At 46.4% G+C, this 27,564-nt stretch overlaps 1 protein-coding gene and 1 long non-coding RNA gene across 5 annotated transcripts in view; one reads left to right on the top strand and one right to left on the bottom strand.

The window, feature by feature from the left end:
* LOC311581110 (sodium/glucose cotransporter 1-like) overlaps positions 1–27,295 on the bottom strand; it is a 46,896-nt gene extending 19,601 nt beyond the window's left edge. For 3 of the 4 annotated variants that reach the window (XM_084753130.1, XM_084753132.1, XM_084753133.1), the window contains exons 1-10: positions 27,110–27,295; positions 25,112–25,183; positions 21,324–21,428; positions 19,629–19,688; positions 14,240–14,344; positions 12,825–12,930; positions 10,932–11,012; positions 6,145–6,365; positions 3,049–3,184; positions 953–1,060 (exon numbers count right to left, since the gene is read on the bottom strand). In XM_084753130.1, coding sequence (XP_084609256.1) covers positions 953–1,060; positions 3,049–3,184; positions 6,145–6,365; positions 10,932–11,012; positions 12,825–12,930; positions 14,240–14,344; positions 19,629–19,688; positions 21,324–21,428; positions 25,112–25,183; positions 27,110–27,238 — 1,123 coding nt within the window. In that variant the 5' untranslated portion in view covers positions 27,239–27,295. The remainder of the gene's footprint in view (positions 1–952; positions 1,061–3,048; positions 3,185–6,144; positions 6,366–10,931; positions 11,013–12,824; positions 12,931–14,239; positions 14,345–19,628; positions 19,689–21,323; positions 21,429–25,111; positions 25,184–27,109) is intronic. The other variant, XM_084753131.1, reaches the window with a different exon arrangement.
* The window catches only part of LOC311581130, a 174,294-nt gene that overhangs the window by 20,791 nt on the left and 125,939 nt on the right, over positions 1–27,564 (top strand). The window lies entirely within an intron of this gene.

Raw genomic sequence — 27,564 nt, 5'->3', positions numbered from 1 at the left:
TTATAGAGACAACTTGGTACCACTACCTGCTGCCTGGGGCGTGGGGGTGAGGGGCTGGGAGTGAGAGGGGTGGGGCTGCTCTGTTTGAAAATTTCTTTGTGTTATCAGGAGAGTCCAAAGATAACCAGGACGTCTCCTGGAAACTCCCCGTGGCAGTACTCTACCTGACTTTAGTGGGCCCTTCGGGGCTGGAAGACACAGACTGGGATTCTAGAAGTTGTCTTCCTTTGAGCACTGTTCCCCAGTGTCAGCCCTGCCTGCTCTGGGACAGGGTGGGTCCCAGGGCTCAGGATCAGTGAGATGACTCCCTTCCTAGGCTGTAGCGTGGCCAGTATCTCCCCCAGTCTGTACTGGGGTTTATGGAAATGCTGATCTCCAGAGCTGACACAGGCTTTCTTCTTCTTCTTCTTCTTCTTCTCCTCCTCCTCCTCCTCCTCCTCCTCCTCCTCCTTTAAAAATGTTTGTTTGGTCATTCCATTGGAATCTGGAGAAGAAGGCAAAGGCCCCCTGCCACCTAGTAAAGAATAGTTCCTGCCTGGCTCTTTAACTGACTTCATTGTATGAAAAGCAACTTGGGGACCACGCTGTTCTTGCCGATGTCTGTGTCCTAGGGGCTTACCACAACGCCATACACTGTGCGGAACCAGTTTTCAGAATGAATGAATGAGCAGGTGACATAAATAATACGGTCAGTGTGTGCACATTGTGGCTCTGTGAGGATGTGCTCTTCCAGTGTAGGAAGGGGCAGTGCTCCTACCCAAGCAAGCAAAGCTTGTTCGGATGTTAACCACTCCCAATGCACAGCTCGCCTCTATATGCAGAGTGACGGGCAGGTTGGTAAGGAAGCCATTCCCGTATGCTCCCTCCCACCTGTCCCTCCAATGAGAGTCGCGGAGCCCGTGGTGGAAAGGCCCACCTCTTAGCAGATGGCATCAATATTATCACTTCTTACCAGATGGCATCAATCCTATCACCAGCACTGGATAAGCCAGGGCACTACAGCCGGTTGGTCTGCCACAGAACTGCTGACATTCGGAGGGTACGACGCACGCCACTTGATCTGCAGAGAGAAGCACGGGTCCGATCAGCGTCCTGGTTACAGAGCTCTCAAGTCTGAGCCCAGCAGAAGGGAAGCGAGCTAGGAATCACACGTGTCCAGGTAGGTGTCGGGTTCCTGGTCCGGTGGAGATTTATCAAGTTCACACACATCCTTCTACGCACTGGAACAAAGAGCTGGGACTCAGGAGCCTAGCAGACAAGTGACCTGGTCCTTCTACCGACGCAAGGGCAAGCCATGGGACCTCTACAAGGCTTTCAAAGATCCCACTCACCATGTACTAACTAATGTTGGAACCACTCAGAAACTCACTACCCTTTGCCCCAAGATAGACGTAATGCAGCACAATAAATCGGATTCCACGTCTTAGAGAGAAGACAAAGGCCGATTTTCTAATTTGTCAAAAAGAAATATCCATGATATCTAATGACACTGCTTGATTACTGACGAGCAAATACTGAAATGTTCAGACCCCTTTCTAGTAAAGCCAGGGGCGCAGGGGCACATCAAAGGGTGAAGTAGAGTGAGATTTAGCACTAAATACTGCTCCCCATTTTCTTTGACTTTGTCAAAAGCACTTGGCAGGATGCAGTCTTAGAAGTCACCCATTCTACCTGGGGTGCTAGTGTTTGTTTGTTTGTTTGTTTGTTTGTTTTTGTTAACCTAACACATCTGAGAAGAGAGATCTTCAACTGAGAAAATGTCCTCATCGGATTGACCCATAGGCAAAATCTGTGAGTCATTTTCTTAATTAATGATTGACTGGGGGGGGGGGGGGAGCTGCCCATTGTAGGAGGTCTCACCCCGGGCTTGGGGACTTCTGGGTGGTATAAGAAAGCAAGCTGAGCAAGGCAGTGAGTGGCTTTCCTCCATGGCCTCTGTTTCAGCTCCTACCTCTAGGTTTGCGTCTGAGTCCCTACCCTGATGTCCCTCGGTGATGGACTGTTTCCTAGAAGCATAGGATGAAATAAACCCTTCCCTCCCTCAAGTTGCTTTTAGTCATGGTGTTTGATCACAGCAAAGGAAACTTAACTAGAACATTCCTCTCGTGGCTATGCCTACCAGAGTACCTAATGAATGAGCAAGACTTGCCTGAGAGACAGGTCAAGGTAGCAAAACTCAGTCAACATGGGGAAGAAGTACATTGTGGAATTCTGGTCACTCCTTAGGAGAAGCAGGCGGTGTGTTAATAGCATTTAGTAGAAAGAATGCGGGGCTTTTCTCTGAGTCTTTCTTTCTACAGAAGCCTCTTCCAGATTGTCTCTTGGGTTCAGCGAGTGCTGTGAATGCTCAGTGTAGGGCCATGAGGCACACTGACTGTATCAAGTTGCTGCTGGCACAGCATCTGAGGCACCCAACATAAGGTCTATGATGTGATAGAGCAACCCAAATTCCTAAAGACTGTCTGAGCATTGTAGCTGGGCCTCTCTGTGTTGGGGAGGAATATGACTGTGTTATGGGACAAGTACTTCCATCTGATCTTCCTTGCCCTCCCCCCTCCTCTTCCTCTTCCCCCTCCTCCTCTTCCCCCTCCTCCTCTTCTTCCTCTTCTTCTTCTCCTCCTCCTCCTCCTTCTCCTTCTTTTTCCAAGACAGGGTTTCTCTGTATAGCCCTGGCTGTCCTGGACTCTCTTTGTAGACCAGGCTGGCCTTGAACTCACAGAGATCAGGTTGCCTCTGCTTCCCTAAGTGCTAGGATTACAGGCGTGTGCCACTGTGCTTGGCTTGTTCTTGTTCTTGTTCTTTCTTTCTTTCTTTCTTTCTTTTCTTCTTCTTCTTCTTCTTCTTCTTCTTCTTCTTCTTCTTCTTCTTCTTCTTCTTCTTCTTCTCACCTTGGAATTTCTGTATTGCTGTACATCTCAAGGCCTTCTACTCAGATACATTCTAAAGTGGCACTCAAGACAGTTCCAATGACTAGCACACCGTGGGAGACCCAATACTTCAATTATCCCCCCAGATCTCTAAGAGGACATGTAAGAATCAAGAATTCACCTGTGTATAGGATGCGGCTGATCATCCCTGGCATCACCATGAGGAACATGGGCAGAAGCCTCAGGTACCCACACAAGAGGCAGCCAGCTCTCATATGAAGCCTGCTCTTTCCTGCCAGAAACCTCTGGACAGAAACCTGCCAAAGAAAGACAAGTGGATGGAGTCAGAGGCAGATAAAGGCTGCGCTACCTCAACACAGATAAAATACTTATATGTGTTGAAGCAGCAGGATGTGCGCTCTGCTGGGGTTTGCTAAGATGCTCAACCTTCATGCATTCATCGTTGGGCCATCCAGGGCTAGAGAGACATTGGTAACAAATGAGCACATCTTGGCCTATACACAGCTAATGGACGACGGGATCATTATGTACAGTTTGGCCTCACTGCTAGCACTGCACACCAGCCATGGCAATGTAAGGCTTACAAGTTCTAGGCTGTCCTGGAACTCACTCTGTAGACCAGGCTGGCCTCGAACTCACAAAGATCTACCTGCCTCTGCCTCCTGAGTGCTAGGATCAAAGGTATGCGCCACTTTAAAAAGCTGCTACCAAGGAGATCCTCAAGGGGGCCAGGATCCATTCCAAGCAGGCAGTAAAACTTGGCAGTGTCATCTACATGGCACTGGCTTTGGAGGCATGAGGAACACAAGAGTGAAGGTATTCATGGGGTCTTTATCCTGAGTGGGCAAGAGGCCCTGAAAGTCCATCACATGATGCTATCTATGAAAGGGAATCCTGGGTTTCAGTGAGGACCCCAAGACGGTAGAGGTGCCAGAGCTGTCAAATCTCTTCCAAAGAGAACTTCATACGGGGATTTATGTAGCCCAAAAAGAGATGTCTATTGCAGGCTGCAAAGCTGGTGAGACACAAACACCAGATAGAAAGTTACAGGGCTTGGTGTTTGCTCTATGTGTTTAACAGTTCTGGCTCCTCTAATGCTTCCTCTAAGCTGTGCCTTGTACAGAATTATTACCTTCCTCTCCCCTTTTCTCTTTCCAGTCCCTCCCCAGCTATCCTCACTCCAGTCCCTCCCGTGTCCTTCCCTACTCTCAAGTTGATAGCCTTTTTCTTTATTATTGTTAAATACATATGTGTGTTATATGTATGCACAAATATATGTAAGTACAGTCTGCTGAGTCTATTTTTACTGTTTGTGTATATATGGCCTCTGTATTGAACAACCAATAAACGTGTTCATCCCTGGAAAGGGCTATTCTTTCTTCTTCTCCTCCTTCATCATCATCATCATCATCATCATCATCATCAATATCATCATTCTCTCATATATTACATCCTGACCCCAGTTCCCCCCCCCTCCCGTCCCCTAGCCTTCCCCACCACCCCTCTTCTCCAGATCCACCCCCCTCTTCCTACCCTCAGGCTTCCCAGGGACATCAACCAATCACTGCAGAGCAAGCTACAAGACTGGGAACATACGCATCAAGTTTGGACAAGGCAACCCCGTAGGAGGAAAAGGGCCCCACAAGTAAACAAAAGAGCCCTTGCTCTTGCTCCTTGCGCAGCCCTTGCTCCTATGGTTAGGATTTCCACAAGAACACCGAGCCACTCAGCCACAGAAGATATACAGAGGATGTAGGTCAGAGCCCTACAGGCACCCTGATCTCTGTGAGCCCCCATGAGTCCCAGTCAGTTGAGTCTGTGGGCCATGCTCTCCTGGTGTGTCCCTGAGCCTCTGGGTCATCCGATCCTTCTTCCCTAACGGATAAATGTAGTTCCCGCCTCTTGTCAAAGAAGCTTCTTTTTTGCAGCAGAGAGAGACCACCACCACAGATACTGTCTTAGTGTCCTGTCACTGTGAAGAGACACAGGACTATGGCAACTCATACGAGAAAGCATTTAATGGGGGCTGCCTTACAGTTTCAGAGGGTTAGTCCATTATCATCATCATGGTGAGAGGCATGGCAGCGTGCAGGCACATATGGTGGTGGAGAAGGAGCTGTGAGTGCTACATCTGGATCCAATGGCAACAGAGAGAGAGAGACAGAGACAGAGACAGAGACAGAGACAGAGAGACAGAGAGAGACAGAGACAGAGACAGAGACAGAGAACACTGGCTCTGCTTTTGGGCTTTTGAAATCTCAAAGCCCTCCCCCAGTGACACACTTCCTCCAACAAGACCACACCTCTTAATCCTTCTCAAGTAGTGTCACTCGCAGATGACTAAGCATTCAAATATATGATTCTATGAGGCCTACTCTTATTCAAACCACCACAGGAACTTATCCCAATTGATATTATCTGCAATGCAACTTATGGACCCAAGGCTCAAGGAACTCTGGAGGAGAGAGGGCAGAAATATTATAAGAGCCAGAGGATCAACACAGCTGCTTCAAAATGGTGTCTTCTGTATATGTCAACAACGATGCACCTACAAAAAAATCTCAACATTACAGCTGCGTAAGCAAAGTCTGCAAGATGATACCACCAGTTGACACACCACTGTAGATGGGGGAAATTTCACAATGTCCACCCTAGATGAAGGGTTATAAGCAGTCAATGGCTATTGACAAAGGGAGAATCATTCTTCTTCAGTCCCAGGCCCCCATAGGCTAGCTACTGCCAAGTGGTCAGCCATGAACACACGCACATGAGAGCAACATCGGAATCATCAGGTTATATACACATATGTGTGTGTGTTCATATATATGTAACAATAATAAAGAAAGAGTCATGAACTGAGCAGGAGCTAGGGAACATAGGAGTGGTAAGGGAACATAAGGAGAGCTGTAAATGGTGTAAATACAGTACTCGTGTGATATTCACGCACACAATAGGTTTAAAAAGCATAAAAGGTATCAGTAATCTATAAAAGAAAAATACACAGAAATTTCATATAAAACTAAGGTCTCCAAATCACAAAAGCTAGAGAATAGCTTAAAAAGGTTTTATCAGGGCTAAAGGATCATAAACATCTAAGCAAGAATAAATCTCACTGTTTATATCAACTGGGGGAAAAAAGTATTTCTTACGATGTTTTTGAGGCAACAAATACCAATTAGGAGGCAACCCTTGAACAAGCAGACAGGCCACAGGGACGCTAAAGGGAAGGCACCTCAGTGACCTTGCATTTAATTACCTGATCAGCACACCCATAGAACAAAGAGACAGTCGTGGCACCTAAGACGAGTCCAGGCCAAGGGATGTCACCAGAGGTGTGGCTTCGGAAGATGTGGAAGGCATCTTGTCGAGGCATGTAGCACTGTGGCTTGGCAGTCCAGTTTCCCTGCTGGGTCTTATTTGGGATGGCTCCGAAGTACTTATTCACCAGCTCCTGGTACCCTCCCACTTCATGGAAGGCTTTGAGAACAGAAACCACAATAGTCATCAGTTCCTTAAAGAGGACAGTGAACAACACAAGTAAAGACCCAACGCTGGCGATAAGACCCAGTGTGACCTTCTGGCTCTCACTATAAAATGCGAGAGTGACGTAAATACCTCGAGTGTGCAAACAAAGACTAGCTCTTCCTGGGAGGAGAAAAAGGCATTGGGTTGTGTGCTCAGAACCCCACCTCCTTATCTGGTTTAAGAACCCATCTTTCCCAGGCGGGTGCACTTTAGGGAGAATGAGTCAAAGTGTCCTTTTTCCAGTCTTCTGGAGGCTTCGCTGACTTTCCCTGTCTCCTGGTCAGTGGCCAGTTAGTGAGGAATACACATGCGCCCCACTAGCTCCAGGATTCTGCTGAAGGTGTTGGACATGATACGTCCTCCCTCTGGCTTCTAGTTAGTGCAGTATCTGGGAGGTCTTTTGCTGTCTGTGGTCCATTCATAACCCTGGATCCAGCCATGCCTGAAAGTGGTATGCTCCTGGGATTTTTAATGCATGGAAGTCAAAAAGTGCTTACTCCACATCAGTTCCTAACTAAAACTCCATCATAAATTATCTAAACAATCTTGATTTTTAAGATAGATTAGCATTCTTTTTCCTTAGATGCCAACAAAATGTTACACATCCTGGTTAAGATTTCCTTCAGGCAGGGTGGTGGTGGCGGCGCATGCCTTTAATCCCAGCACTTGGGAGGCTGAGGCAGGCAGACCGTTGTGAGTTTGAGGCCAGCCTGGTCTACAAAGTGAGTCCAGGACAGCCAAGGCTACACAGAGAAACCTTGTCTCAAAAACAAAAACAAACAAACAAACATTTCCTTCAGAATTTACAAGATTCTCCCCTAGTATCCTAAGTGGTACAAAATCTTAGCATCCACAGTAGTATTTAAAATCTACTAAAACATCTGTTTAACTTTTTTTTATTTTATTTTGGCATGTAAAAGTGTGTTCCCTTGAATAGACTCAGTTTCTTTATTTCTTTATTTTATACAGTGCTCTGCCTGCATGTACACCTGCACACCAGAAGAGGGCACCAGATCTCATTATAAATGGTTGTGAGCCACCATGTGGTTGCTGAGAATTGAACTCAGGACCTTTGGGAGAACAGCCAAGGCTCTCAACCTCTGAGCCATCTCTCCAGCCCCTTAGACTCAGTTTTTACATTAACTCAGAAATATCTGGAAGTAAGATTAGTCCATGAAAGAGTATAAAATTAATAAAAGACATAGCACGGTGTTTACAAAATGTGTGGTTCTCTGCACTTTGGCCAATTGTAGCTTTTGGTAAAGGTTTCATCTGTCTCAAAAAGAAGCTTCTTTGATGAGGGGTGAGAGCTCTACTTGTCTGTGGGAATAAGGATAATAATGTAGAATGTAGTTATAAATTATACTGCTTTGAGGCAGCGGCAGTAATAAGTCCTTCTCTAGGGCTGTATTTACAGTACTGGCTTGAATTCCCTCCTATTGAGCGCGCCTTACATCCAACTGGGTGTCTGTTGGTTACGCCTAAGATATAAGCGCTGCCATTGCACTTTGGGGTTATCTTGCCCTTCTTGTATTGTTGTGGTCCCTACACATTGCAGCTGAGTAGGACTTTTGATTACTTTACCCCCATTGGGAACTTGCCTAGCTTCAAGCTATGTGTATAGGGTGCCTAGTCCCAACTGATGCATCTCTGAGCCACCCGAACCTAAGGCTCAAGAAACATCTCAGAGCCGGGCGGTGGTGGCACACGCCTTTAATCCCAGCACTTGGGCAGCAGAGGCAGGCGGATCTCCATGAGTTCGAGGCCAGCCTGGTCTACAAAGTGAGTCCGGGACAGCCAGGGATACACAGGGAAACCCTGTCTCCAAAAAGAACAAAAAAAAAAAAAAGGGAACATCTCCGAAGAAGGGGCAGAAAGACCGCAAGAGCCCAAAGACTTGAAGGAAGACACACCCATGATATCTCAACAGTCTGGTGACCTAAATGACGCCTCCGTGGTGACAACACGAGGAGTTGGCATGCCCGTGTGGATGGGGGAAATCAGACTAGTTTCTTTCCTAACCTGGCTTCAGCCAGTACTTGATGTTTTAAGACTTTAAAAATTGTGTTCATCAAATAGGCTAAAAGAGCATCTCATTTCTCGGTGTTGTTTTGCTTGTTAGTGTCAAAGGTCCAAGTCCCACCCCTAGATGGGGAGCTACAGGCAATGAATAGATGGATGCTGGTAGAGAGAGAGAATTAGTCTTCTCCAAGTGCAAGTCCCCCTGATAGATTATCCAAGTCTATTAGTCAGCCTTAAATACATATGCATATGAACAACTCTCACGTGTTTATGAATTTGCACATGCATACTTGTAAAAATGGTAATTAAAAAATAAGGGGTCGTCGAGCAGTAGCGGCACACACCTTTAATCCCAGCACTCAGGAGGCAGAGGCAGGCAGATCACTGTGAGTTCGAGGCCAGCCTGGTCTACAAAGTGAGTCCAGGACAGCCAAGGATACACAGAGAAACCTTGTCTGAGAAAAACCAAAATAAAATAAAATAAGGGGTCATAAACTTGAGGCTGCATGGCAGGGGACACAGTGCGAGCTGGAAGGAGAGAAAGGAGGAGGGAAAGGATGAAATACAATGTTCACACATGAAATTCTCAAAAAACAAAGTAATAAATAAAAATTCTAAAAGCCAGGTGTGTCTGTGACCACAGCACGGTCAGGTGTGCTGATGAGAGAATTTGTGGGCCTTTCTGTCTAGATAGCCTAGGGTAGGGGAGTTGGAGTTGGGAATCCTATTGGGAAGGAATAAAGTGGAAAGTGCTGGAGAGAAACAACAGCCTCCTCCAGCCTCACCCCCACACTCACGCACATGCGCACATACCACACAGAGGCTGTTGCTCTCGGCCTGAAAGGACACATTCACTTCATGCCTACAGCCATCCTATCCATCAGTGGCCAAAAGAAAGTTCTGGAAAGAAAGAAAGTAAGGATCGTAAACAAGTAATAAAAAAAGAAACGAAATTAACCGAAAAATGCTCAATCTTACCATGCCTGGGAATTAAAAAGTAAAACAACACTGAGAAATAAGACACCTTTTTCCACCTGTTAAAACGAGCAAAACCCTTACTGGCAGGAGCGAGGTTAAGAAATTTGGTCACCATAAAGCACTGAGATTGTAAATCGATACAATCATCGCTGTAGGGAATGAAAGAAAACCAAACCAAACCACTTGTTACAACTCAAAAGTCACGTGTGAGAAAGAGCCAGAGCAAAGTGAAAACAAAAGGCTGTCTATCTACAAACACCTTACAAACTGGAGTTTGGTTTGGTTGCTGCTGCCCAAATGAGCAGACTGGCGCACTCCAAAATGTCTGTAACCTTGCCTAAGAACTTACTACTGTTTGACCAATAGAAAGCCAGCACACCCGGGCAAATGGGATAGGCGTGGCTAAGGTTCCTGGGCTGATTGGACAGAGAGGTTCTTGGGAAAGGAAGCGGTGAGGGCCCGGAAGAGGAGAGGAGAGGGGACAAGACAGGAAGAGGAGAAGGCGACCTTCGCCGTGGGTTAGGTGGAGGAGAAGCACACGGCCAGCGTGGATGGAGGATTCGGCCCAGATGATGATAATTAGCAAGTATTTGGGATTACAGAAATTATTAGAAGCAGATGGCATGGGATTTTGGCAGGGAGGTATAGAAGGTAGTTTAGGGGATTAATATCTGCCCTGCCCCGGGTGAACCAAGACTGTTTTAAAATATAACCGGTGCCTGTGTTTCATTGATTGCTAGCGGGTTAGAAAATACTGCCTTAATAATAATTATAGGGCTAATAATAAACACTTTATTAAGCCCTACTTCTAAATTAGCCACAACACTGGATATACATGACAGGTATGCCTGCTGCCTCCACTCTACTGCAGATCAGCTGTTATTTCATTCTCATTTAGCAAATGCTAAGGACACTTTGTGTGACAGCCGGAGCTTTTGAATGGGAGATGCGTGGTTTATTTGTGAAGTGATCATTGGATCTGTGTGGCTGACCATGACAGATGGATCTGAGTGCGCAAACGAAAGGGGCTTTTGTTGGCTTTCACACCCGGGACACGCCGCTGAGGTGCATATTTACCATAGCAAAGCGGACCGGACCTCCAGGTTCTCCCAGCATCCCTCAGTCCCAACCTGGAGGGTGTGCCTGCCATGCCCCGCCCCCTGCTCTGAGCTGTTTTAGCCCAGGGGCTGGGCTTCCCCTTCCTACAGAAGCGCTTCCCTGTATTGACATTTTGGTTCGCTCCCCTCTCTCTCCCCGAGTGCCCACCCTCTTCCTCTCTTTCTCTTCCCTTGTAGAGTCAAAGATTCCGCCTCTTGCGCAGTGGCTCACGCCTGTAATCTCAGTACACTGGGAGGCAGAGGGAGGCAAATCTGTGAGTTCAAGGCCGGTCTGGTCTACAACGTCCAGGACAGCCAAGGCTACACAGAAAAATCCTGTCTGGAAAAAAAACAAAAAACAAAAAACAAAAAAAACAAAAAATAAAAATAAAGATTCCAACTCTATGGCCTACGTACTTACCAAAACCCATTAGCAAAGCTGAGCCCAAAATCATAATACCAGCTTGTAAGGTCTCTACATAAGCCACAGCTGCCAGGCCACCTGAAGAGGAAAAAAGGAAATGAAAGCCTCAAGAGCTGGTGCTCGCAGCCCTGTGAGCCGCCCACTGTGTGCCCTGCCCCCACCCCAGCGGCCGCCTCTCAGATGTGTCTCCTGCATTTGCATCAGCTTGGCCTCAGCTTCCTCCTCCCACTCCATGCTGCTCTTCGTGCACTTTTATGTTGTTGTTTTGCTTTGTTTTTCGGTTTTGCCAATTTTGTTGAACCAGTGAAACGCCTACTAATAACGATGAAATAAATTCTGAAGTTATATACGTGATGCTGTCTCAGAAAACACGGTTCTGCGCCCATAAATAGGCTGCTGAGGTGTCATAAGAGTGTAGTTGCAGATGGTTACGGGATTCATACACCGTTCGTTTGTTTCAGGTGTGTTCGTCTTGAGTCACTCACAGCTCCTTTTTTTGTATGTTCAAATGGTATTGGCCGTCCTCAGAAAACAACAGAAGATGCGTCAAAGCAGTACGATATTTTGACTTTCTATGTCTCAGTTTTCCTTCACTATCCGTGCTTTTCCAGACCATTTTACTAATCAAACGCGTGCCCTGGTTCTACACCCCCCACACGCTCCCCCGAGAAAGGGTTTCTCTATGTATCCCTGGCTGTCCTGGACTCCCTTTGTAGACCAGGCTGGCCTCGAACTCACAGAGATCCACCTGCCTCTGCCTCCCAAGTGCTGGGATTAAAGGCCTGTGCCACGACCACCCGGTGGAAACTCAGTTGGAAAGCAACCATGAGATGAGCATTGCCCGGGTCTCTCCCAGCCGGATAATACCTTCGCTCAGTCCCTGCCCAGTTGTCACAACCAAAACTGTCTCTAAGCACCAGCAAATACCACCAGAAGAGAAATCCAGTTCAGACTCCTCAGCACAATAGGCAACTTGTTGACTGCTTCCTATCCAGCTAAGTATCTCTACTTGAGTAGAAGAAAATGAGTCATGAGAGCTACCCTAGGCAGAGGCTGCATACGTGAGAATATATATAACAGAATATTTTTATTGATCATTTAGGAATTTCACATGATGCATCCTGATCACCCTCACGCCCAGAACTACCACCTCCACCCTTGTGGCCTTCCCTCCAGCCCCTAGCCCCAATCCCCACCCTCTGCCCCTCAAAAAAGAATCCAGCCAAGCACAATGGTGCAAGCCTGTAATCCCAGCACTCAAGGAGGCAGAGGCAGGCAGAGCTCCGTAGTTCGAGGCCAGCCTGCTCTACAAAGTGACTCCAGAATAGTCAAGACTATACAGAGAGAAATCCTGTCTTACAAAATAAATAAATAAATAAATAAATCCAAGTTATGCTGTCCACACTGGAGCTGGTTAAACTTCCAGTGACTAATCCTCCAAAGGGACGTGAGCCCCTCCCCACCCCCACCATGGGCCAGTAGCCATCACTGGTGGAGAGCTACACTCCAGCACCCCTATTATGCAGATGTCCAAAGTCTGTGGCTGCCTGCAGGCTTGTTAATGGGCCATGCGTGATGCCTCCAGGGACCGTGTCTCAGACGTGCCTTTCTAAAAGATGCCATCTGAGGCCCTGCCTCACTTTCCCCCTCATCCACTTTGTGTACCCCTACCTTGTTACCTGGTAACCCACAGTGTCATGCCCCATTGTGCCGTAAACATGATCTCCGCTGACCTATCTGTCAGTCATTCTTTGACGAGAGCTTCCCAAGCCAGGATGATTCCTGGAGGTGTCTCCACCTCCCATTATACATTAGGAAATCCAGGAGTCCCTAATTCTCTGCTGAGCGCTTGTGTCAATCTAAATGCACGCGTGGTCGGAGCAACCTCACCTGTGATGGTGTAAGTGCCCGTGATGATCAGCACAACCAGCATTGTCTGGTAGATATCCGTGTCCCACACCATCTTCAAGAACATGGCGCCGAAGCCGATCTCCATCTGAAAGGGGAGCAAGGTTAGACACTGCACCTCCATCTCCAGCGGAATCAACAGCAGCCCCAGAGAGAAATGGCCTTGGAAGCCATCCGGAAGAGGTGGCCTCTGGGCAGCACCCCTCCACCAGTGGGCACCGAGAGAGGACTGCCCAAATTGTGCGCCCTCCACCAGAGTTAGTACCTTCAAGGGCATGGGTTAAGCCAAGTCGCCCAGTTAACACGACTGAGCCTCGGAGTGGTGATAATGCTCTGAGAAGTCATTGTGGTTCTGCGACCAGGAAAAAAACAGGGGCTATTTTTCCCTGTGAGCATTTGTTGCGCAAAACACCTTTTGCATCTCTCCAGGAACTGTGTATGCGTGTGGGTTTTTTGCTTTTTTGTTTTGTTTTGTTTTTATGTGTGTGGTTTTTTCGAGACAGGGTTTCTCTGTGTAGCCTTGGCTGTCCTGGACTCGCTTTGTAGATCAGGCTGGCCTCGAACTCACAGCGATCCGCCTGCCTCTGCTGGGATTAAAGGTGTGCACTACCACACCCGGCTCTATGTGCTTTTAGATTGCTACCAAATTCACTTGAACCCACCATATACTTAACAAGGGTTGACAAACATTTTTGTACAAGACCGTACGATAAATATTACAGGTTTTGAGGGCTGTACATCAGTACACTGCCTCTAGTTTTTAACCACCCTTTAAATAAGGTATGAGAATCAGCCTCGACCCAACGGCTGTACAAAGCAGTCACTTATTGCATTGGCCTGCCAACCTACTTTGTCAATCACTGGCTGAGCTGACTCTGACTTTAAAGCATCTGCTCATAATTTACCTGGCTGACCTTTCTTTATTATTCTACCCTCTAAACTCAGGTATAAAATGGGTAGAGATTCTTCCCACCATTTATTCCCCCAAGTGATTCCTGAGACTCCACAATGACTCCGTGGTAAATGCCATTCGTTTGGTTTGTGAAAAAGCATCTATTCGGTGCCATATGTGCTAAATACATTCTAGGCTCAGAGTGGGGTGCAGTAAACATACCAAAAAAAAGGACCATGGACTCAGGTCACTTGAATGGAGTTGGAGAAGACACATAGTAAGCAAGCACATCAATAAATTACTGTCACATGGTTTGTACAGGTGTCAAAAGAAAATAATCAAGAGACAGAGTAGAGACAACCAGGCACATCCTTGGGATGCCCTCGCCAGTTTTGCTCAGACCACACTCCCTCCGCATCACTCCTTGCAGGAGGAAAGTCACCTCTTTGGAGAGGTAGTCCGAGGACTTGCCTCATGGGTCTCTACACCGCGTACAAGAACTCACTGCGAGCCTGCTGAAGATATAGACGATTAAGAAGAAGAAAGAGAAGACAAGCTGGATCCGGAGGCTGCCGAACCGCTTCCTCAAGTATTCTGGCAGTGTCACCACCTGCAGAAGCAACAGAGCAAGTCACCATCAGGTCGTGAGAGGTCAGAGGAAGGACACAGGGTGACTCGTTCGCGCAGTTTTTATGTCACAGAGATGCTTCCAGACAGGGGGAATGGCTCAGGAGCACAGGTGTGGGCTTACTGCCTTTGGCGCCAGTCAAGCTGGGAACAACCAGGAAGGAGAAGCTGGCACAGCTGTTGTACCGGCTGGTTTTGTGTCAGTTTGATTAGCGTCTTCAGAGAAAACAGAGCCTCAGTTGAGGAAATGCCTCCGTAAGATCCAGCTGTAAGGCACTTTCTCAATTAGTAATTGATGGGGGAGGGTCCAGCCCATTGTGGGTGGTGTCATTCCTGGGCTGGTGGTCCTAGGTTCTATAAGAAAGCCAGGGGAAGCAAGCCAGTAAGCAGCACCCCACCATGGCCTCTGCATCAGCTCCTGCCCCCAGGATCGTCCCCTGTTTGAGTTCCCGTCCTAACTTCCTTCAATAATGAACAGCAATGTGGAAGGATAAGCCAAATAAGCCCTCTTCTCCCCAACTTGCTTTTTGGTCGTGGTGTTTTGTCACAGCAATAGAGACCAAGACAGCAGCTTAGGTTCCAGGCTCTGCAGAAAGAAACCCAGCTAATTGGAAATGTGCAGTGATGATAGATTATTCACTATGGAACAAACGGAAGTGCTTCGTCAAACATGGCTGGTGGGAGATATAAGCTGACGGTGCAGTCAGTTCTCAGCCACCTCCGTGTGAACACTCCAGTCAGATGATGATGTCCCAAAGGAACCTGTTTTAAGTGGCTTAACCAACAGGTTGACTACTGTCCCTCAGTTGTAGAGGCTACAAGTTCAAGATTCCAGAGGGTCTGCCTCCTTCCCAGGCTTGTTTGGAGCTGTAGCAATCTGCTCTTGCTACAGGGGTTTATGCCACAGCATGCACTTACTGGCCTTTTATTCATCCTAGTGTATGCTACAGATTATTATTACTATTGTTATTAGTATTAGGTTTTTCAAGACAGAGTTTCTCTGTGTAACAGCCTGGCTGTCCTAGACTCACTTTGTAGACCAAGCTGGCCTTGAACTCACAGAGATCCACCTGCCTCTGCCTCTTGAGTGCTGGGACTAAAGGCATGCACCACCACACTCGGCTTGCAGATATTTTTTTATGTTTTTGAATCTTTAAAATAATCTTTCCAGGCCTGGCATGGTGATGCACGCCTTTAATCCCAGCACTCAGGAGGCAGAGGCAGGCGGATTGCTGTGAGTTCGAGGCCAGCCTGGTCTACAAAGCCAGTCCAGGACAGCCAAGGCTAACACAGAGAGACCCTGTCTTGAAAAACAAACAACAACAGCAACCAAAAAGTACTCTTCCCAGGACCTAGAGAAATGGCTCAGTGGTTGAGAGCACGTGTTGCTCTTACAGAAGACTTGGGTTGAGCTCCCAACACCCTCATGGCAGCTGACAATCATCTGTGAATCTAATTGCAGGGAGTCCAGCGCCTTCTCCAGGCCTTTTGAGGCACCAGGCACACGTGTAGTGCACATACACACAGGCAAAACACTCCAATACATAAAACTAAACTAAATTTAAATTTTTTTTAAGAATGTTAAATCTGGGGCTAGGGAGATGGCTCAGTGGTTAAGAGCACTGCCTGCTCTTCCAAAGGACCCGGGTTCAATTCCCAGCACCCACATGGCAGCTCACAACTGTCTGTAACTCCAAAATCTGACACCCTCACACCAACACACATAAATTAAAATTAAATGAAATATTAAAAAAAAAAAAAAGAATGCTAAATCTTTCTGTCTGGGAAGAGACTAGCCAGTTCCTAAGGGCCCAGGCTAGAGCATGCATTCGACAGTAAGTTAACCAGTCCCGAGCCTGGGGCCTCCTCGTGCGTGCATCCAGCCTGTGCACCCTGGAGACAAATAGTTCTCTGCGGCTGATGAAATTACCTAAGCCAGGCAGCCCAAAGATCCACCCTGCCTTGCCCTAGCCAGCAAAGCCCAGCAAAGCCCCAACCTACACCTCCTTCCCACCTCCTGCCTCCTGGTGGCTCTGGTGTCCTTTCCACATGGTTCCGTGCGGCAGATTGTCTCAGGGACCTGTGGGTATATATAGGATACCTTGTTTTTTCCCTGGGCCTCTCCTGTTTCTGCTCATGTGGCTGAAACCCACTGACCAGCTCATGAGAGAATAGACGAAGGGGCCTGAAGTTGTATTTGATTTTAAGCTAGCATTTGTTCTTATTAAGGATAAAAGCCTTTCCAGTGGCTATTTGCATATGTGGGGTTTTCCCCCACCCCCTGGAACATTAGTTCCAACCTGTTTATTATGGAGTTTTTTTAAATATAAGATTTATTTATTATAATGTATACATTGCTCTGCCTGCATGCACACTTGCAGGCCAGAAGAGGGCATCAAATCACATGATAGGTAGTTGTGAGGCACCAAGTGGTTGCTGGGAATTGAACTCAGGACCTCTGGAAGAGCAGTCAGTGCTCTTAACCACTGAGCCATCCTTCCAGCCCTATTATGGAGTTTTTAAGGGTCTTTCAAAAGCATATTTGCACTTCCTGTGGACGCTCTCACACAGTCCCGCCTAGCCTAGTCCCATTTCTCCATCAGCTGCCAATACTTAGAATCACCTGCTACCTGGAAGCCATGTGGTTGGTCTGAAGCTGGGCCGGGAGGCCATTACCTCAGTCCTTCCTGTGCCCATTAAAATCTTCCCACTCCGTTGGGAGACTTTTAATTATAAACGTTTATTTCAGTAGGGGTTTTAAGTCTGTTTTGTGTCCTGTTTGAACATCCTTGGGGGGTTTCTAACTCCCCACTGGGCAATGCAATGACAATGCATAACACTAGGTGGAGTAATGATTTAGCTGGGGTTTTTTTTGGGGGGGGAGGGGTGGGATTGTTTTGGTTTTTTAAAGAAAAGCTTAAAATATGTACAGTTAAAAAGATTAAATTAAAGTGCTGTTTACAGTTAATTAAATCAGGCCAGGGAGTTTTGCCAGCTCCTTTGTACCAGAAAACCTAGGGCACAACATAAAAATTAAAAACAAATACATTCTCACTTGCTAAATTAAAGGTCTGCTAAGGTCAGGGAGCAAGAACAAAGCGAGCTGGGTTGCCAACGACCTGAGAGTTTCACCTACAGGAGGCAGGCTAATGATCAAAGACAATCATTGAGTTTCAGTGCCCACTGTGAAGACTGAGCTTCTGTGTCCATTGCTAGATGTGGTTTTCCTGGGTTTATAGCTATAACTTTGCTGACGGGTTTTGGTGTCCACCTTGAGGACTTAGTGCTGTGCAGCAAGCAGGATGAACAGAATCTTCTTCTTTCTGCTGTCTCCAGAAAAGGAACAGATCTCTGGCCTAAATCTCTCTAGCTAGCTATACATTTAATTTACTGTGAAAACAGTATAAGAATAGGTAGGTAATTCACTGTGTTAGATGAATGAGAGTTGTGTTAAGGGCTTGGAGAGATGGCTCAGAGGGTAAGAGCACCGGCTGCTCTTCCAGAGGTCCTGAGTTCAATTCCCAGCAACCACTTGGTGGCTCACAACCATCTAGAATGGGATCTGATGCCTTCCTTCTTCTGGTGTTCATGAAGACAGAGCACTCATACACATAAATAAATAACTCTTTAAAAAATTTTGTGTTACGTTAGAATAATATGATGTCTATCTCCTTTTCTGTAACTCTAAACTGCTACCTGCCAGGACAAGAGAAACTGGCTGTTAAAAATATCTGGTTTGTTACTTTAGGATATAGATGTATTACCAGAAGAAAATGAGGAGCTGAGTGATCAGATGTGGGATTTAGAATAACTTGTTTTTAAGAATATGAAACTTATCTGGGTGCAGTGGCACACACCTGTAATTCCCTGCACAGGTGGATCACTGTGAGTTCCAGGGCAGCCTGGTCTACAAAGCAAGTCCAGGATAGCCAAAGGCTGTTGGAACCTTGCTTCATCCACCATGTGTGTGTGTGTGTGTGTGTGTGTGTGTGTGTGTGTGTGTGTGTGTGTGTGCACGCCAACAGCTTTATTTTATCTCTTAGTCTTTATATATCTAAGTGAAATCCTTCATGCAGGAAAAAAAATCACATGACAATCACTTCTTAATCATGAGTTTCAATTACACATAGTGATTACAGTTTTATATTCTTTTTTGTTTGTTTGTTTTTGTTTTTTGAGACAAGGTTTCTCTGTGAAGTTAAGATGCCTGACTTCATCCACCTCTTCTCTTGATCCTTTTCTCTTGAATGTATGTGCTGAAAATTGGGAAACCTGACTTCAGTTGAAGTCAAGATGCCTAATTCCATCTACCTTTTCTCTTGAATGTATGTGTGTGAGTGGCTTATTTTCTCTCTCCCTCTTACTTCTTACTTTTCTGTAAGATTCACAAATAAGTTAGCAGACTCAGGGCCATCAGCCTTCCATGGCTAATAAGCCTAAGTTTACGCCAACTTAAGGCTTCTGCTTCTGCAGCTTCCGAGTAGCACCACAGAGACCAATCCTTTGATGGGCCACTGGGGGACTTACCTGAATCACAGCAGTGTGCTTATCTCTAAATTAATATAACATGGTTTTGTTCATGCTTTCTAACAAATGTCAGTGTTTAGTCAGGCAGTTCTGCATCTTTTTGGCAATGCCTTCACTATCTTACACCTCTGGCTTTAGGATAAGCCTGTCAAATTTCTCACCCTGCTTGGCTCTTGTGTGGAATTTCATCCTATGAGTAAGCCATTGAAGAAGAAATAGCATCTTAGGGTACCAAGTCTGTCTTCTAGTTATTAACATGTTTGTTCGCCTCCGTTTCTCTACATCTTATTTTTTATAATGTTTTGAAATATTTTTCTGTAAAAGCCTTAAAAGCTAAGTTCCTGTATAAACAGATAATTAATTGTGTCTGTCTACCCAGGACAGAAAGGCACATTTTAGGTATCTGCAGATTTAGGGAAGCCAGTGCCAGAACCAAAGACTGACAAGTGTAATTTATCCTTCTTGATGTTTTCCTACACAGGCAATAGTGTGTGTGTGTGTGTGTGTGTGTGTGTGTGTGTGTGTGTGTGTGTGTTTAGATGGAGTTCTCTATCCTGGACTCACTTTGTAAACCAGTCTGGCCTCCAACTCACAGAGATCCACCTACCTCTGCCTCTCCCAGTGCTGGGATTACAGGCGTGGGCCCACCACAACCAGCACAATGGTTTTTTGTTTTGTTTTGTTTTGTTTTGTTTTGTTTTAATTATCCTAAAGAATAGAGTAACTGCTAATGGACTTACCTCAGCCTTGCTATAGACAGGAACAAATATCCAACCAAGAACAAAAAGCGCAAATATACTCTAAAATAAAGAACAAAGCGAAGAATCAAGTCAGGGGCTCTTAAAAGAAATATGGGTTCTGTACCTGTCCATCCAAACCTGATAACGCATCACTGCTGGGCACTTACAAACAAAGACCCAATCACAGGCCTTTCCACACCAAAAGCTTAGCTTCCAGGCACACTGTCGTTGAAAGTTCACTAACTTGGGGGTTCATTTCCAAATTATTGTTTTTAGCATATTGTTTGTCTACTAAATAAGAATTGAGGTGTCTTATAAATCAATTTAAAAGATAGCTTAAAACAAACAGAAGAGCCAGCCGTGGTGGCGCACATCTTTAATTCCAGCACTCGGGAGGCAGAGGCAGGCAGATCACTATGAGTTCAAGGCCAGCCTGGTCAATAAAGTGAGTCCAGGACAGCCAAGGCTACACAGAAAAACCCTGTCTCAGAAAAAGAAGAAGGAGGAGGAGGAGGAGGAGGAGAAGAAGAAGAAGAAGCTAGACACAGTGAACCACATATGTAATTCCAGCACTCACTAGTCAAAGGCAGGAAGATAGCCACAGGTCTGAGGATCTCTGTAAGTATCAGAAGAAAGGAAGGGGACGGAAGGAGGGAGAGGAAGGGGGAAAGGGAGGGCAGGGGAGGGAATCAGAAAAGGGGGAAGGAAGAAGGGGAACCAAAAAGGAAGAGGGGAAAAGAGGGAAGGGGAGGAGAGGGGAGGAAAGAATAATGAAAAGGTTGGGAGAGAAGGAGAGAGAAAAACAAGTGATAAAGAAAAGACATTATTTTATTAAGTTTGGACTCTGTAGAAGTAATCCTTATTTTTTATAGCTTATAAGAAAGAAGATGGGGGCTGGAGAGATGGCTCAGTGGTTAAGAGCACTGACTGCTCCTCCAGAGGTCCTGAGTTCAATTCCCAGCAACCACATGGTGGCTCACAACCATCTATAATGTGATCTGATCATACTGTATAAATAATAAATAAATCTTTAAAAAAAAGAAAGAAAGAAAGAAAGAAGATGCACATAAAGCATAGTAACTTTCTCATTGATCAAGCAAGACAAATTATTTATATATAAATAGGTAAATAGTGCAGGGTTAATAAATTAATTTATACTTTTGGAGAATAAATTCTATTTCCTATGACATGTCTATTCCATGAACGAAATAAGGAATCCAGTATTTTCTATGGCTTATAATTTACTTTCTATGGCTTATAATTTAAACTGATGTTTAAAAGTAGAAACTTTGCAGTAACTAGTTGACAGTCTCAGAGAGCTTAGTTGAACGTTTCTCAATATGTATTCAAAATACAGTTTCTGTGTGTGTGTGTGTGTGCATGGGCGCATGGGATATGCTTGTGTTCCTCCATAAAGAGAGAGATGCATACCCTTAGGTGCCATGACCTTCTCCCCACCTGACTGATCTAATGAATCTTTGTTCACTGTACTCCTATAACCCATGGCATACATGTACCCTGCTTCTTGACTTACTAAAGAGAATAAAAAGTAGCACAATCCTTTTGAAAAATCAATACTCTCTGAGACATCTTTAAAAGTCACTTGGCGTTAAAAAGCAAGATTTTGTGTTTGGGTCTTACTTGGACAATGATCGAGTTAAGTTACTGCCAAAGATATTGCTAGACATGACTTACGTTCCACTCAAGGGCCCCAACAGCAATCCCCGAAGCTGCGCCTATTCCAGCCAAACCCATATAGTGGCTGCTGCCAATATTTGAGGAATAAATGGAAATGCCCATCTGAAAATCAGAAGACAACTGTGCGTCAAAGCCCTTCTGGTACTCTAAATCGTCATGTTTATGAGCTGAGAGAGTGGCTCCATCATCAAGCACTCACCTAGCCTGTGCAAAACCCAAGTTCCATTCCATAAACCCGTGATTCCAGCACTTGGGGGCTGGGGAGGGTGGTAGGAGCAAAAGGATCAGAAGTTCAAGGTCATCCTCAGCTACATAGTGAATTTGAGCATAGAAGTTCTGCCCAAGGGATGACCCCCATGGAGAAAACGTGAAAGTGGTGGAGTTGCATTTTTTGAGCCATTACTCATTTATTTATTTTGAGACAAGTCCTTGTGTATCTCAGGATGTCTCCAGACTCACTACGATGCTGGCCTCAGTTAACACAGGGGATTTTCCAGCCTCAGCTCACGAGGATGGATCATCCCAGTGATGCAACGGTTCTACCTCAGTGTAGCTGGTCTAGTGTGTTTGATTGGCTGGCTGGCTGGCTGGCTGGCTGGCTGGCTGATTGGTTGGTTGATTGACTGGCTGGCTGATTGGCTTATTGGTTGGTTGGTTGGTTGATTGGCTGGTTGTTTGTTTGGTTGGCTGGCTGGTTAGTTGGTTTTTTGAGACAGAAATTCTCTGTGTAATAGCCCTGGCTGTCCTGGACTCACTTTGTAAGATGCAAGAGTGGTGGTTCCCACCACATCTCCCTATAATTCTCCTATCTGACCTCTGAAGAAGGCAAGTCAGTTGTGGAGAATGACTATGAAAATAAAAGCAAGTGGTGAGTTCAATCGCAGTTGTACCCAACATGGTCTCCTAACTTGAGGAGATTAACACATCTCCCAGGAATTGTTATGCAGCTACTGATCTAGCAGATGCTTTAGCTAGATATCTATTCATAAACACCACCAGGAGCAATTTGTTTTCCATTGACAAGGCCTTACAGTGTTATCTCAGGGGTATAATTATCTCTCCCACCTCATGTCATAAAGTAGTCCAAAGGGATCTTTTTTTTTAATTATTTATTTTTGTTTTATGTACACTGGTGTTTTGATTGCATGTATGTCTGTGCGAGGGTGTCAGGTCCCCTGGAAGTGAAGTTACAGACAGTTGTAAGCTACCGTGTGTGTGCTGGGAGTTGAATCCGGATCCTCTGGAAGAGCAGCCAGTGCTTTTAACCACTGAGCCATCTCTCCAGCCCCTGAAGGGATCTTGGTTGGGTGCTTCCTCTACATGGTATTTTTCTGATCCACCTATATTGATGACATTATGCTGACTGATCCAAGTAAGCGGGAGGTAGCAACCACTTTGGACTTGTTGGTAATGCATCAGAAAATGGGAAATAAACCCACGCCCAATTCTTCTTTCCCAGGGCACTGCCAGCACAGATGCAGGGTTGTGGATGGTCAGCATCCTGCTGTGGGGTCTGAGTCAGTACTCCTGGACAGAATCGCCTTTTACAATTGTGACAGCTAATGCTGGTTGTCAGACCTGTGCGCTGCCTGGTTTTATGTCAACTTGACACAAGCTAAAGTCTTCAGAGAGGAGGTAGCCTCAGTGGAGAAAATGCCTCCATAAAATCAAGCTTTAGAAAAGCCTGTGGAGCATTTTCTTAATTAGTGATTTGATGAGGGAGAGCCCAACCCACTGTGGGTGGGGCCATGACTGGGCTGGTGGTCCCGGGGTCTATAAGAAAGCAGGCTGAGCAAGCCATAGGAGCAAGTCAATAAGCAGCACCCCTCCATGGCCTCTGCCTCAGCTCCTGCCTCCAGGGTCCTGCCCTGCTTGAGTTCCTGTCCTGACTTCTTTCCCTAATGAACTTTGAGGTAGAAATGGAAGTCTAAGCCAAATAACCCAAGTTGCTTTTGGTCATTGTGTTTCAGCACAGTAATGGAAACCCTAAGATAACCTGGAGTCAACTAAAATGAAAGCAGCTGGTTATTCCTGATGAGGATTTTCTTGATCTTTGGTTTTTTGAGGCAAGGTTTCTCTTAACAGCTCTGGCTGTCCTGGACTCACTTTGTAGACCAGGCTGGCCTTGAACTCACAGCGATCTGCCTGCCTCTGTCTCCCAAGTGCTGGGATTAAAGTCGTGTGCCACCACAGCCAGCTTCTTGATCGAATTATTAAAGCAGGAACCCCCTGAGTGTGTAAGGCATCTTCTGGTGACAGGTCAGATAAAAGGACATGGAAGAAGGAACTCTTTGCTGCCTGCTTGCCCTCAGCCTCCTAACCTCCCAACCCCTACCCCCCAACCACACCCCCCACCCCTCACTCCCAACCCCCGGCGAGCACATCTATCCTGTTGCTACAGCATTTTCCTTCTCTGACATCAGAACCAGCTTATTCAGGATTCCAATGTAGTCTGAAAACCAGGGGCTCCACTATAGTACTCCTCCAGGCCTTCAGCACCAGACCCGAACTACTGAGCTAGCCAGATTCGCAGCGTGAGATGCTGCTGGGTTCTCAGCCTCTCAAGAATGAGACAGCCATTGCTGAACTTCCTGGACCACATCAGATAAGCCTGTACGTTGTACATCCACATATAGATACCAGTTCTGTTCTTTCAGAGAACCTTAACAGATACAACAATTGAAGCATTATTTAGCATACAAATAAGGATTCTGCCTTCCTGCCACGCCTCCCTCCCTCCAGCACCAAGCTATTCGGCACTACCAGCTTTGGTACACGCTGGTCCCTCTGCTCAGAATACCGCGTACTCCATCCACCTGGGCAAGGCATGGTCCACTTCAAATCTCCCTTGTATAACTCTGCCATTGAAAGATCTTTTCTGCCTGGTGTGGTGGCGCACGCCTTTAATCCCAGCAGAGGCAGAGGCAGGTGGGATCGCTGTGAGTTCGAGGCCAGCCTGGCCTACAAAGCGAGTCCAGGACAGCCAAACTAGTTTAAATATGAGTATTGGACTGGTGTGGCTCAGTGGTTAAGGGTGCTTGATGGTAAAGCACGGGGTCCCGAGTTCAAACCTCAACACTTGCATAGAACAACAGGTGTGGCTGCTGTGCATCTCTTCCCCTGGCACTGTGGGGAGCAGAGACAGGAGACTTGCTGAGAGCTCAATTAGCTGCCAGCCTAACTCCAGGTTCAGTGAGAGACCCTGTGTCAAGGAAGTCAAGGGAAGTGGAGTAGGACACTCAGGGTACTTCCCTGGCTTGTGTACATACACAGGCACGTACAAACCTGCACATAGATGCATCCTACTGGCCGGGCAGTGGTGGCTCACGCCTTTAATCCCAGCACTTGGGAGGCAGAGGCAGGCAGATCACTGTGAGTTCGAGGCCAGCCTGGTCTACAAAGTGAGTCCAGGCCAGCCAGGGCTACACAGAGAAACTATGTCTAGAAAAAACAAAAAAACAAAAAAACAAAAAAACAAAAAAACAAAAAACAAAAAAAGATGCATCCTACTGAACCAGGTGTGGTAGCCCACGCATGTAATCCCAGAATTTAGGGAGACAGAGGCAGGCAGATCTCTGAGTTTGAGGCCAACCTGGTCTACAAAGCAAGTCCAGAGCTACACAGAGAAACCCTGTCTCAGGGGGAAAAAAGGGGGGGGGGTTAGAGAGGATGAGAGGGGGGGGAGACCTGATTTAGCAACTTCAATTTATTTTGGATTTCAGACAAATGAAGTACTAAACCAGCCGACACAGAAAGCCCCCAAGCAGACATACAAGTGTACTCACCGACCACCATGCTAGATTTTGGCCAGCCAGGAAGAAGTCTTTTATTGTGCCGCGACTATGTGACAGTAAAACCTGAAACAAAAACCCTGTGATGGAATACAGCTCGTAGAGAATAACTGGACACCGCATTTAGGTGTTACTATTATTCTACAGATAACTAAATCCAGTGAGGCCTCTAAGTGTCAGTGTGAGGGACTCTCCAGATACACTAGGAGGGAAAAGAGCATACAGCATATACATTATGTATTATGTGTCTGTATGTTTGTATAAGCACTGAGAAAATAGAGAAAACATACAATCTCTGGTTACCCCTGAAAGGTGAGATGCATGGGGGAAGAAAAGTAACTTATTCTTTAACTCTTCTGTCCATTTTGCTTGTTACTCTGAATGCAAAAGCATCTGGTAATTAACAACAGCATATGATTGTTTTTCATTTAAAACAAACAAAGAAGCCAGGCATGGTGGTGTACGCCTGTAATCCCAGCACTGGAGGCAGAGGTGGACTGGTCTCTGTGAGCTCAAGGCCAACCTGGTCTACAGAGTGAGTTCCAGGACAACCAGGACTGTTACACAGAGAAGCTCTGCCTTGAAAAACAAAACAAAACAAAAAAACATCCAAGTTGCAGTGGTACGCACCTTTGATCCTAACACTCAGGAGCAGAGGCAGGTAGGTTTCTGTGAGCTCGAGGCTAACCTGGCCTGCATAGTGAGTTCCAGGCCAGCGAGAGATGGCCCTTTCTCAGAAAAATAAAAATAATATAATGAAAGGAAGGGATCAAAAAATGCTGGACACAGGGGTTGGAGATTTAGCTCAGTGGTAGAGTGCTTGCCTAGCAAGTGCAAAGCCCTGGGTTCGGTCCTCAGCTCTGGAAAAAAAATATATGCTGGACACCATACATTTTTTATGTCTCCCAGAAGAAAAGTGGGGCAGTGAGTTTACTGTTTCTCAGATCTTGGCCAGACATGGACCCCAGGTCGGGCCAAGAGTCATCTGGGATGCAGAGGGGATTTCTAATAATGACGCTGGAGGAAGAACCCCAGAGCTGAAGCTCAAATGCTAGGAGTGCTCTCCAAGGCCACCTGGAAATATAGTTCCCAAGATGAAAGCCGGTGAAGAAAAGTATTGGGCTATGGATGTACATTCAGGAATTTCCCTTCCGGTTTGCAATAGGCCCTGAGCAGCCATCCCTTAGTGTTGATGGGGACTTGGTTCCAGGAGCCTTTGTGAGTATTAAAATCTGAGGATGCTCACACCTGTCACATGTCAGACAACTCTAGGTTTGCACCTGAGCTCCATCATCATCCTCTGCTTCGTAACCCTTCAGGGTCTCACTTCAAGTCACAATAGAGTCCCAGCCTGAGTATGCATGGAAAATTGCTTCCTAGACTCTTTTAGTTCATCTCTTTTATAAAGGTCATATAACAGTCGGGTGTAACCTTCAGCACATCCTCCTGTGTGCTCTCCATTGCATCTCGATTATAAGTTAGCTGTTATAATGCTTAAGCCCTGTAGATAATTCTAAGAGTCCAGTGCTTGGCTGGGCAGTGGTGGCGCTCGCCTTTAATCCCAGCACTCGGGAGGCAGAAACAGGTGGGATCGTTGTGAGTTCGAGGTCAACCTGGTCTACAAAGTGAGTCCGGGACAGCTATGCCTACACAGAGAAACCCTGTCTCGAAAAACCAAGAGAGAGAGACAGGGGTGGGGGGTGGGGGGAGAGGCACCAGTGCTTTCCACACGATTGTCTGGATGTGCAGATGGGTAACTCCTGGATCGAGGGGACAGTGTTACAGCAGCACACTGTGTCCGTTTCTGCCATCACCACTCTCCTCACAAGGACTTTCAAATACCATTCAGGTTTGAGGTTCTAGGCAGCAGGGGCAGGCACATTTGGGTTGCTATTTCGAGCGGGGCGGGGGTGGGGTGGGGGCGCGGTTATAAGGCGTAGGAAGGGGTAATGGTCCGGAATGCTATACCCCAGCCCACAGGTCACGTCATACCCACAGCCCGGTGCACAGAACCAGTAAGAGGTAGGAAGTCATCACCAATGTGTCTACGACGCTGTGGATACTTATGGTCACGAAGGTCTGATTCCTGGTGAAGTCATGGTAGTTCTCCTGGGGGTCCATGGTAGCGCTTCTGGACCAGGTAAGGACTTACAGCCAGAACCCTGCAACGGTTCTGGACCCAGTTCTATCTCTGGTTCGCAAGGCATCCTGGGAAAAGCCACGGTACAGCTTGCTTGTCGGTTCCCGGTAGGCTCTACCGCCTAATTATTCCCGAGCGCGCTAGAGACTTCCCTTTCTTTCATTCATGGTCCGATTACACACACACGAGAGAAAGAGAGAACGAGAGAGAGAGAGAGAGAGAGAGAGAGAGAGAGAGAGAGAGAGAGAGAGAGAGAGAGAGAGAGAGAGAGAGAGACAGAGACAGAGAGAGACAGAGAGAGAGACAG

Source organism: Acomys minous (assembly GCF_964271855.1).
Source record: "Acomys minous genome assembly, chromosome: 13".
Classification (NCBI taxonomy): Eukaryota; Metazoa; Chordata; class Mammalia; order Rodentia; family Muridae; genus Acomys; species Acomys minous.
This window is presented reverse-complemented; position numbering and strand designations above follow the sequence as displayed.